General features: G+C 47.0%; 2 protein-coding genes across 2 annotated transcripts in view; one reads left to right on the top strand and one right to left on the bottom strand.

Annotated features, from left to right (window-relative positions):
• Positions 1–10,892, top strand: part of T265_04925 (hypothetical protein) — a gene marked incomplete at both ends in the record, with an annotated part of 20,746 nt that extends 9,854 nt beyond the window's left edge. Inside the window, 5 exons of the mRNA XM_009169793.1 lie at positions 1,982–2,182; positions 3,588–3,794; positions 5,968–6,262; positions 7,191–7,627; positions 10,471–10,892. Coding sequence (XP_009168057.1) covers positions 1,982–2,182; positions 3,588–3,794; positions 5,968–6,262; positions 7,191–7,627; positions 10,471–10,686 — 1,356 coding nt within the window. The remainder of the gene's footprint in view (positions 1–1,981; positions 2,183–3,587; positions 3,795–5,967; positions 6,263–7,190; positions 7,628–10,470) is intronic.
• Positions 10,893–10,901: 9 nt separating this feature from the next.
• T265_04924 (hypothetical protein) overlaps positions 10,902–11,625 on the bottom strand; it is a gene marked incomplete at both ends in the record, with an annotated part of 4,640 nt that continues 3,916 nt past the window's right edge. The window contains 2 exons of the mRNA XM_009169792.1: positions 10,902–10,998; positions 11,285–11,332. Of these exons, the coding sequence (XP_009168056.1) occupies positions 10,902–10,998; positions 11,285–11,332 (145 nt within the window). The remainder of the gene's footprint in view (positions 10,999–11,284; positions 11,333–11,625) is intronic.

The raw sequence follows: 11,625 nt of genomic DNA, 5'->3' as shown, positions 1-11,625 counted from the left end.
CATCGGTGGACGCTGAACTGCGCGGGCAAATGATACTTCCCGGTTGCCCAGGCCGAGGAAGGGGGTTTGGTTGAGGTACCCCACCTTGAGCCTTTGACTCAAAAGTCTGACCCACAAGGCAGTGGGATGACGTAGGTTTTTGGTCGTGGACCCTGACCCTAGCCTCTGACTCAAAAGTCTGTCCCACGAGGTTGTGGGAAAATGTAGGGTCTTCTTTGGGGACCCTACCCGGAGGCGACGACTCAACAGTCTGACCTGCTCGGCTGCATGGGGTTGGCCTAACCCGAGGGCGCAGGGGATAAGGCATTACTGTCTCATTCCTGATGTGGCTGCGCACAGCAGGTGCCTTTTGAGCAGCACCGGGCTCTTTGGTTTTAAAAGTATTTCGACCGTATTGGATAATGCGCCGGCGTTCACGTTCAACCGTTGGGCGATCGGAGTGTGCGGTTTTTGGGGCCGACTTTTACTTACCCGTCCTTCCTCGGGGGAAGGCAGCATCGCTGCTTCTATAAATATGGACATGCTGGTCGCCTGAGGGAAACACCTTACTGCCTTCACACTCCTGTCGCAGAGACTTTACCCCCGGACCGCCTCGTACCACGATTACTCGTAGTGTGGGGTCTCGCTGCTCTTGGTCTGGCTGCTCCCTTTTGGCCTTCCTGACATGGTTGCACCTTGTGAAACGAAGTTCCAGCCAGTGTAGCCCGCGGGATCATTGCAGGCGCGGATGTCGTACATACATCAGCATGAACGGGGACTTGCCTGTGGTTGGCTGTACGGAAGCACGACGAGCTAGTAACACCACCGGCAGGTTCACCAGTCACCTCCTTGCCTGTGGTTGGCTGTACGGAAGCACGACGAGCTAGTAACACCACCGGCAGGTTCACTTCCCAGTCACCTCCAACCACCAGCCACTCCCTTGATTGTTCGGGTATTGCGTTCGGTTAGGCCATTAGTTTGCGCGTGATATGGTGCCGTGCTTAGCAGTCTAATACCCTACTTCTGCAAGCAACTCCTAAACTCTTCACTCTTAAAGCGAGGCCCGTGATCCGTGAGGTTCATTTTCCGCACCCCATGGTTGGCCACGATGTGGTGCATTACCAGTACACTGATTGTCGTCATGCCTGCCGCCTCGACCCACCTCGACAGGTGTTCTGTCATTACCACAGTATATTGATTTCCGCTGGTCGTCACCGGAATGGGGCCCATGACGTCAACGGACCATAACTCACCGATTACAGAAACCGGAATGGGTTCCATGGTATGTGTTACTCCTGCAATATCCCCTTTCATCAGTTGCCACCGCTTACAGAGCACCACATAATCCATCGCCTCACTTCTCACTCCGGGTCAGTAGACCCTCTGCCAAGTAAGTCGTACGTCTTGGTACACCCTGTCTGTGCCATCTCGTGGCATTCGACGATCAGCTTCCGTCTCACGGGTAGCACATCAGATTCGATGACGTCCCAGGAAGTGATGCTAGCTTCACCCGGATTCAGCCAATGAAAGTGCTTCTGGAACATTTCCAATTCCTTGTCTCCCTCTCCGTTCTCGATACTCCTTCCATCCAACAAGGCGGTTGCAACCTTTGGTAACACAGGATCCTGCTGCTGAAGTTGTATCAACCTTCCGGGATCCAGTTCGATGACGAGACTATTGGCACCAATCTTGATCCAAGGGTCTCATCTGCATCTGGTCTTGACAGCCAATCAGCCAGATGGTTCTCCTTCCCTGGTACGTTCTTTATTGTGGACTCGTACTCTTGCAACCGGAATGTCCAGCGCGCGAGCTTTTCTCGAGGATCTCTGGTGGTCCTGATCCATTCCAGAGGTTTGTGATCGGTCGCGAAATGAAGTCTTTGTCCTAGCAAGTATGGCCTCAGATGGTCGCTAAACATTCACAATAATTAAGCACTTCCGCTCAGCGTTAGTCACGTTAGAACACGACTAGCATGTTCGATGACTCCATTCCTCTGCTTTAGGACTGCGGCGATACGGCGGTCACCAGCGTCCGTCGCGACAATAAACATCTCCCGGACCCTTGGCAGTTTGAGGAGCAGTTGCTGGCCCAACGTCCGACCTTCGACATGTGCTTCCCTCGTCCATTCGAATTACCGATTTCGCCCGAGCAAGTCGTACAGTGGAGCAACAATCGTGTTGAACTCCTTGACAAGCCGGCTGTAGTATGTTGCTTGTCCAAAAAACTGCCGTAGGGGCCGATTTGATTTGGTAACAGCACAGTCCTCGATCTTTGCCAGTTTTTTTCCGGCAGTGGGCTAACCTCTCCCTCATTTACTTTATGCCCAAGCAGTGTAACCGAACTTCTAGCGAGCTGTATCTTGGTTTCATTTATCCGCTGGCCAGCATCCCGGATACGCTTCAATACGGCCTTCAAGTGAGCTACGTGCTGTGGTTCTGAATTGCTATAAACAACGATATCGTCTCCGTACACGGCAGCATTCTGTAGTCCAATCGTCAAACAAAGCATCAAGCGCCGGAATGTGAATGGTGCCTCCGACAAACCAGGGGGTGTGCGGCTAAATTCATATTGGGTGTTCCCAACCGTGAACGCCGGTTTCTCCCGGTCCTCTGCCTTGATAGATGGTTGCCAGTATCTGGAACGCAAGTCAAACACTAAAATATCGGAATGCTGGATGGGGTCAAAAATTTCCGTAACCGTAGGGACAGCGATCGTTTCATTCAGCCACGGGAAACCTACGCAAAACCGGTTTTTCCGCTCATCTTTACAAGCACAACGGGGGTGTTGTGTTGGCTTCTTCGATTATTCCATTTTTCGGCGTCTCGTGGACGTGTTTGTGGACCTCCGCCCGCAGATGGAGCGGCATCGGACGGGAGGCCCTAAGGTCGAAAGCACTCGGACGAGGGAGGAATTTCGTGTTCAGGTCGCGAGCAGAATCCAAACGGATCTTCATCGCCTGTGAACAGTGCGCACGTTACAAGACGGAACCTTCCGGACCTGCAGTTAGCTCACCGCAGTGCTTGGTTAACCTTCGAGCTTGACTGAGCTATGCTTTGTCGCCAGTTTTCCCCGCTTTGGGTCAACCACGGATTCTGCGGCAAAATCTGCTCTATGTCTGGGATGATCAGGAACTCGTTCTGGGCCGACCCGTTGCCTAGGCGCATTGAGTGCATTGTCAGTTTTTAAAAACTGAACATCTTCACGCGTCTTCTAGAACTTTCTTAGATGTTCACTGACAATCGCGCAGTTCTAATGAACGCTGCAAAGCAGTTTCACAGGTTCCGTAGTAAATTCCACCTTCCATTAGACGCGCGGCGGAATTATGAGAAAATCATACACTACTCGTACGTCCCATCAGTAGTACCCGCGGTTACACTGGTAGGCAAGTGTATGTATCGTGACGGGCCATAGTAAGAGGAAGATTCGTATCCACTCTTCCTTGTTTAGGTGTGGACTGATCCAGGCGGTTACAATAGGACAGGAAGAAGGCTATTGAAGTAAAAATTCGATAACCCCTTCAGTTACCTACATACATTATTCCATTCACGATACGTTGTTTTATGGAGAAAAAGGTATTTTCTGTCAAAAAAGCCGACATTTTATCTTAGGATTTTGACATTGCTGGTGAGTATGGTCCGATGCTGGCAGATGTCGAATGTTTACGGATCGTTTACGAAGTGTTATCCGAACTGGCTCTGGGAGAATTTGTGATCAAAGTCAATCACAGGCGATTGTTGGATGGCCTGTTTCGAGCATGTGACGTGCCCGCGGAGAAGTTCAACGCCACTTGTTCTGCTGTGGACAAGTTGGACAAAGTGAGTTCCTGGGTTTTGTACATACGGGTTTTTGGCAATTCGGTTTCCGCCGTTATAAAACTCCGTTATAAACTCCATTTTCTGGCTATGCGCACTCGTTTCATCAAGGTTTTTTTCATGAACAGCTACTGGTGATTGAGCAGCTGTTGGCGTTCCTGTGTTCTCATTGTGATGTACATCTATCCACCTATAGAATAACCACTTTTTAGAAGCTACTACCTCCAACTGGTTTTTCTAGGTGTATTTCAATAGGTTCTTCAAAAGTGAGACCGCTTTGCGGGATGGTTTCTACAGATCCGATGTAATTGTTGGATCCATAGCTCCTGCACACATTTGACCAACTAGTGAAAGTTCCAGAAATTCGAAGTAATCCCTAGAAGGCTTCATTTGTGCTTTTCCCTGAAGTATGCAGTATATCTTTTCATAAAGGAAACTACTCACAAGGCTGCTGAAAACTCTTCGACAGCCCACGACCGGTTTAGCCCTTCTTGGGGCTCATCAGGTAGGCGCAGTCCCGCGAGTTTCCGTCAACCTTATGTTCTACTTGCTTTTGTATCATCACTGGGTCTTACTTCAGCTAGATTTTACTGTTTGGGTTTTGATGGAAGCTACAGGAGAGAACTCGCCTCAGATTCGCTGTCGTTCAGCTTCTTCACCAGGTATAATTTTGACTCTACTTGATAGTTCAGAATGCCGTTGGCATGGTTCAACGCCAGTTTGTCTTGCTGGCGCTTCACACTAAAGACAAAATCCCTTAACCAGCGCCTAAGACTGGCTTAGCCTGCCAATAGGAAGATATCTTGATGGTTGGTTCTCCTTTTACCTTAAAACTTGACCAGCCCTGTAACCTAGTCCATTGGTCTTTTGTGTCAAAAGCGAAAGGTTGCCCAGCACTCAGTCTACCGACTGTATTTCGAACCTTTCTGAGACTATATTCACGCTACATTTTGTTTGTACTTTTAGTCCTCGTTTAGAAATGAAAACTATCCCAGACTACATTTATTTTGGTTTGGTAAAAAGACACATAGTAGTCATACGAATACCAATACGGGAAAAGGGTGTTAGCCTATTGGTTGAGGGGGCGATGAATGCGGCCGGCCGTGGATTCTTCAGGAAGTTTGTCTCCAGAGTTTTATGCTGTGACAACGTAGTGATCAGCCATCGTAACAACTGTTTATCTTGTCACAACACGAGTTTTCGCTTCGTCGGTTATGTTGGGTTCTCTTAGCTCGCCCAGACAAGAACGACATCAATGCGACCGTTCAGTACAACTCATTGGCAACATGGTAAATCTCCCTCGCAAGACTTGGAACAAGCTTCCACTCTCAGTAAATTAAATATTTCACACGATACACCCACCGCTAAATGCGCGTCTGTACAAAGCTGGGGCATTTAGTTCGCTCGTTGGATATGTTGTGTTGACCGCGAGTTGCGAAATCTACTGCTGTCCTTACAGAGCAGTCTTTATGGTGTGCTCTTTATGTGGTTCTTTCTCTCTACTCTCTTTATCGCTCTGGTGTTCCTTTACTGACTATGCTTGTTATGTCTTGCTAAGCTTTGTCATGTGCAGAGTGTTCAGTTTTTCTGGAGGATTACTGTACTTGTTCGACAGTCATTTATAGAAAGTTGGTTTTTTCTATTTCCCCATCGTTCCGGTCGTAGCACTCGGGATTGTAAGCACGTTTTTATGTACCTGACCTGACTGTTGCGGTAAGGTGAAACACGAGACACTTTCTGAAGTTTACTCCAGAGGACACAACAATCGTTGTTTTTCTCTGTCGCTCCCATCCTCCTTAAAATTCCGCACTGCGCAGGAAACACCGGTTCCTGTTGACGCATCAGCTCCATCTGGTAAACCTGAGTCCCTGCTATCTGTCGATTTGCCAAATGGCCCAACGATATTGCAGTCTTTGCTCATCTCGAGCAGTTATTTGGTTTTGTTTACCTAAAATTACTGTAAACATCGCGTTTGCTTATTGTTCAGCTACCCATAACAATCTCAGTTTTCTGGCCTCAGGACGGGAACAAAAAAGCGTGCGTCCGGTTTTTGGGAGAAATAGTGGGAGCTTGTTTGCCTAATAGGCTTGGAAACGCGGGACAGCTTGCTGATAATTTCTATCACCCTTATTATCCACAATGTGGTCCTTCAGTTTGTCTTTTCCGATTCATATAGACTCCCTGGTCCGAAGTAGAGCGAGAGCTTTGTGAGGAAAAAGGACTGCCGAAGGCAACGGTGGACAAAATCGGAGGGTACGTTCAACTTACTGGTGGGACGGACCTTATCGACCGGTTGGAGGCGGACACTTGCCTAATGGAGCAAGAGTCGGCTCGAAATGCGTTGGTGGATATCCGGCTTTTGTTGAGCTATTGCGAGTCCCTCGGTATAGCCGATCGCGTTCGTTTTGACCTCAGTTTGGCTCGTGGACTAGACTATTATACCGGTGTCATTTACGAAGCTGTTCTCACAGGTAAAGATTTGTTCGTGTTAAGAATCTTCATTTATCTTATTCGGCTCTCCTTTGGGGATTGTTGAAGATTTCCGAACGCCCTTGCTATATCTTAGTCTTTCAAGAGCCTTTTTGTGGTATTTTGAAGCTAGTGAAACATGAGAACTAAAATTGTTCACTTTTATATGCATGCGTAATTTCTCACTTCTGTGGGGCTTTGACCACGTGGCTAAACACTGACAAGCTTCTATTTCACTTAACTTCGGTCAGCTTTTACGGAAAGATGAGTCGGTTTCCCAACTAACTGATGTTGTAGCCACTTGTCCATGTAGGTCAGTGGATTAGTTTTTGAATCGTTTCCCTACCACATAGCGTGGAGAGGGTCGTTGTGTGTAGAGTTATCACGAAGTTTATTAAGAATTTCGTTAAGGCTAATAGTCGCCAGTTTTGGTTTGGCGCGCAACGTGGTATTCTTGCTTCAGTTTTCCAGTAACTTGCCCCTGGAAGTGTTTACGAATGGTACTCTTAACCAAGGCCTCAAACGAAGTACCGAAGTGTCGTTTTCAACATTCTACTGGAGTAGCAAATGCTGACATCCAGTGCACCTTAAGTTTTCAATGCCCCTCCCGACATATTCTGTCTACGCTTCTTTCAGGTTTTCTCGTTTCAACAATGAAACAAGTTCTTTCTGGGGGTGTTGACGAATTTAATTGTTCCGGACATCGTTTCTTAGCTCCAGTCCCCAGAAAAGTGAATAGTTCGGCGGGCGTGATGATTTTATCTTTTTTCAACTGCTTGTTTCGAAGAGACCGGACTTGTGGAGTTCCCCAGGGTTTTTTTAGAAATTGAAGTGGTCAATGAAAATAGCCTTTCCACCCACTGATTTACCTCCTCACTTTGATCACAACATACACCTTTGAGATACTTTTTATGAACACACTGCTTGTAGGTTTCACGTATGATCCAAAAGCACCGTCGGCAAAGGAGACCATACCAACAGCAACGATGACTACAACCTCTGATCCCTCCTCGAAAAAACAAAAGAAAAAGAAGAAATCCAAACACGAACCAGACGCCATGAATGATACTGACACACCAATCCCAGGTGAACCCTTGGCTGTTGGCAGTGTTGCCGGGGGCGGTCGCTACGACGGACTAGTTGGCATGTTCGACCTATCGGGAACTCCAGTCCCCTGTGTAGGTGTTAGTTTCGGCGTGGAACGACTATTAGCCATAAGTGAGGCTCTCGCAACCGCTGGGTCACAAGCTACCAAAAACAAATGTGTTCGTCCCACAGAGACCGAGGTAATGGTCGCAGGTGCTCACAAAGGTTTAATCTTGCAGCGGTTGGAATGTTGCCGTCGTTTATGGGATGCAAAAATAAAGGTAAATTTTCTTCAATTACCTTCTCTCCAGTGCTAGCCTCTGTTTCTGTGACACCATGTCAACCGTGAGAAATAAGCCTTTTGTGAACCACCTTGCTTTACTTTGACCATTTACTTTGATCCTCGCACACTGAATCGAATCCGTGCTGACTCAGTGGTTAGGGCGCAAACTTATTGATCGGAAGGGTCTTGGTCCCAATTCAACCTAGACTATTCCTGGGAAGTATGGCAACCCTCGATCTTTGGGTACTGAATCGAATCCGTGCTGACTCAGTGGTTAGGGCGCAAACTTATTGATCGGAAGGGTCTTGGTCCCAATTCAACCTAGACTATTCCTGGGAAGTATGGCAACCCTCGTGCTATCTTCGGGTGGCATGTCAGCTCTGCATCGAAAAGGTGTTAGGCTGAGCGGTTTTTTAATGCTATGAATTCGTTAGGTTCTATTCTCCAACGTGGTATATCCCACATACACTGAACTCAATCGTTTCGGCCTGTGAAGGGTGTTTTTGGCGTGTTGTACTATCGGGACAGATGTGAATCCTGGCGGACACAGGCTTGGTTCCATTTTGTCCGAGCTAACTTCTACATTTTTCAAACCCTGTAAATGTTTCTGATCAACAACTACCAGTCAGCCAATGGTGGGCTGGAAAGACGTTAGCAACAACCCCAGTGGGAAGGCAGGCGATAGGAGAGCAGTAGGTATTATTGATAGGTATCGTTACCATGAAACCTTAGTGTGATGGCTGGTGTAAGACAGTCAGCCAGTTTATCGGGGAGGTTTCCTAACTGTACCAAATTGGAAGCCTTTCCAGGATTCACATTACAACATCTTCGTTTCTGGATATTCGCAACCCCAGTAAATCTGGATCCGTCATTAGGAATGGCTAGGAGGATATAGTATTTGACTGCCTCTATCGATACTCTGAAGGTTGACTATGATGTTAGTTGTAAAACTAGCGGTAGGATGTAGGTACGTTAGCAGGATTGTAGTGCCCCCTCCAATGAAAGCCGCTTGGGCGGCCTGACCAAAGTTGTTCCTTCTAAGGGTCCCTGTTCCACATTTCGACCAAATTTCTTGTTTTCATGTAAGAATTGAATGACCCTTAAGTCATATATTCGTTTTTCATCTCGCTTGAAATATAACTTCTGTGCCGGAGATAGATCGGTGGTTAGGGTGCAGATCTGCTGACTTGCATTTCGACTGTTCCTGTCTGGAATCGGGAAACCTAGCAGTGTCTCAGGCCTCATGCCTCCGTGTTGCATGACATCTAAGCTTTGAAGGAGTATCATAGTTGTGATTTTCACAACATGGGCACCACAATGGTATATGCACTTTCTTGTGAACTCTTAATAATCGATGCTAGTATCATATCCTTGAAATATGTTTGGTTTTGCTTGCTATTCACTAGAAGGATGTAAGGGCCAAGGTCTACTAGTGCGGTTTCAATTCGGCATGGGCATCTTCTTATGTTTCCCACAACTAGTTTGTCGTAGCCACTCGTCAGCGACAAGCCCCCCTGAAACGTATCGTCGGTTTGTTATTTGTCCAGGGGTGGTGTCCAGGGTGTCCTGTACGCTGTATGATTCTGTATTCACCTACGATAGTTTATTATTAAGTAGAGGCTGGTAGATTGAAAACATATTCTGTTAGCTTTCACTTCTGTAGATGCTCCGGTTGATGTGTGCTCAACTATTCCCCCACTTCTTTGTATTGACGGGAATCAATTGATTATATTGTTCATATCCGCATATTGTGTTCCTCAGTGGTCACGCAAGACGATTTTCATTGATTGCATTCACTTAGCAACATGGAAGGTGATTTCCAATTGATGTCCAACACTTCCGAAATAGCCTCGTGCGTGGAATCTGTGTTGTTGGGTTTTCATAATTGCACCGACGTTCACTTTCAAGCTTCACAACAATTTGTGTTGCTTTTGTATGCACATAAATCATGCGGGGACTTCACTTGTCGTTGAATTAAAGCAAAGATTTAGTGGCTCCCAATGATCAACCTGAAGCTGAGTACTTTAATTCGGCAGCTCAACTGTAGTCGGATGGTATGGCGTCAATCGACTTCCATAAAGGTCAAAAGAATACGCAACTGTCTGTCTCCCGAGTAGTTCCACAGTGGCTCACTGGCGGTTAATTGAGGAGCTTTCGTGGTGCCTGCAGCTTCAGTATTTCATTGTTCAACTGTATCAAACCCTTGGCTTTAGAAATTCATTTATCGAAGCAGGATCAAGTGCCATATGTTGTGATGATTCTGTTGTTCAAGCACTAGGGTCTGAGTGTCGAGGGTTGCAGTCCGTTTTTACTTGATGCTGCAGGTCATCCAAGCATAGATTAGTAGGTGTTGTCTGCCTTTGGTTTTACTCCAATTCGTCCGTGCTTACGTAAACTGCTATTGGTGTACTGCTTGCGTGTATACTGTTCAGTGCAATCCATCGCTTTCAGGACAATTGTTTTGCTATAGAGCTTGTAAAACCATAATCATTGTCTTAGGCTAAGGCGTGTGTGGGCAACGTGCGGCAGCAACTCAGGCCTCGTAGGATTGGTGATAAACCAAGAAGACGGCAGCCACCCAGTTTACCGCCGAACAAACGGACAAGCGTGCAGATATCTAAAATCAATGGTTGTTGCTATCTTAACTGCTTCGTTCATCACCAGTGGCCCTTTTTGACCAGTTAGCTCAGAAGGCATAACTCTCACATCTGAGTTTCATCTTTCGGTTTGATTTTCGTAGTCGAAAAAAATCAATCGGATCGAATATTTCGCAACTAACCTTCATGAATCAATGGTGCAACGGTTTACTGTTCCGCTGCTTTTTTCTTCCCTGTTAATTAGACTACGATGTCACACAAAAGCAACCCAAAACTGCTGGATCAGCTTCAGTACTGTGAGTCCACTGGAATTCCGTTTGCTGTTATCCTCGGTGATGGTGAATTGCAACGCGGTGTTGTCAAATTACGAGTAGTCTCAACGCGGGCGGAGCGTGAAGTGCCGTACGACGATTTGGTATCAGAGTTACGGAAAGAATTGGCACTTTGGCGTGGTCAATGAAGACGGCTACCTTGAAACAACTGATACCAGACTCCTTCCATGTCGTGGATTTCCTACACACAGATATTATCCCCTTGATGCTTCGTGTGAATGTCCTTTCAGTGCTTTGGAATACCTGCTGTTTTGAGGTTTTGATTTGCGAACGGAGGGATGACGCATGAACTCTCTGCATCCAAATATAGAGACCATCACAAGCAGCCAGTTACATGCGCTATTTACCCGTTTTCGGACGTCGTTTTCAGAAGCCCTGGAGGATTCGTAAGCAAAGTGAACGATTGTGATGCATGACTAGGGTCGTCTGGTTCTTTGAGCCTAAAGCAGCGAGGAATGTACTACATCCATAGTCAGCAGCACACTGGTCTTTGGGACTTCATCACTATGGCAGTGTTTTCACACGCGACTCATCAACATTCACAAGCTGGAGGTTATAATACGCAGATACCTGTTTTGAGTTTTAGGCCACGTTTCAGATCTAGACTCTCACTCCTCAGTGGCTACCGATTTTGTCTAAAGGCGGTAAGTGCTGACTAAATCTGTCTGGGTACAAATGCATACGGCTTATGTTCAAACCAATCTGCCTTCAGGTTGCCTGACTTACATCACGCTTTCTTTGGCAAGCTTCTTTGGCAGATCGTACGGTCTGGCGCTGGAGGGAAGTAAACGTATGGGATGTAATAATCGTCGTTCAGCTGTAGCGCCCTTTCGGTGCCTAGCTGCCCCCACCACCCGAAGGAAGCATGAGGGCTGGGATACTGTCAGGTTGCCCAAGTCTAGACAGGGGAAGTCGGGTGGCGGAGGTCGGGTTCGAACCACGGACCTTCCGGTCAGTAAATTCGCGCTCTAACCACTTGAGCCATCTCGCCCCAGTATGGGATGTGGTAGTCTAACATGCTTAGATTACTGTCAGTATATATATATATGTATATATATATATATATA

Source organism: Opisthorchis viverrini (genome assembly GCF_000715545.1).
Source record: "Opisthorchis viverrini unplaced genomic scaffold opera_v5_90, whole genome shotgun sequence".
Taxonomy (NCBI): domain Eukaryota; kingdom Metazoa; phylum Platyhelminthes; class Trematoda; order Opisthorchiida; family Opisthorchiidae; genus Opisthorchis; species Opisthorchis viverrini.
This window is presented reverse-complemented; position numbering and strand designations above follow the sequence as displayed.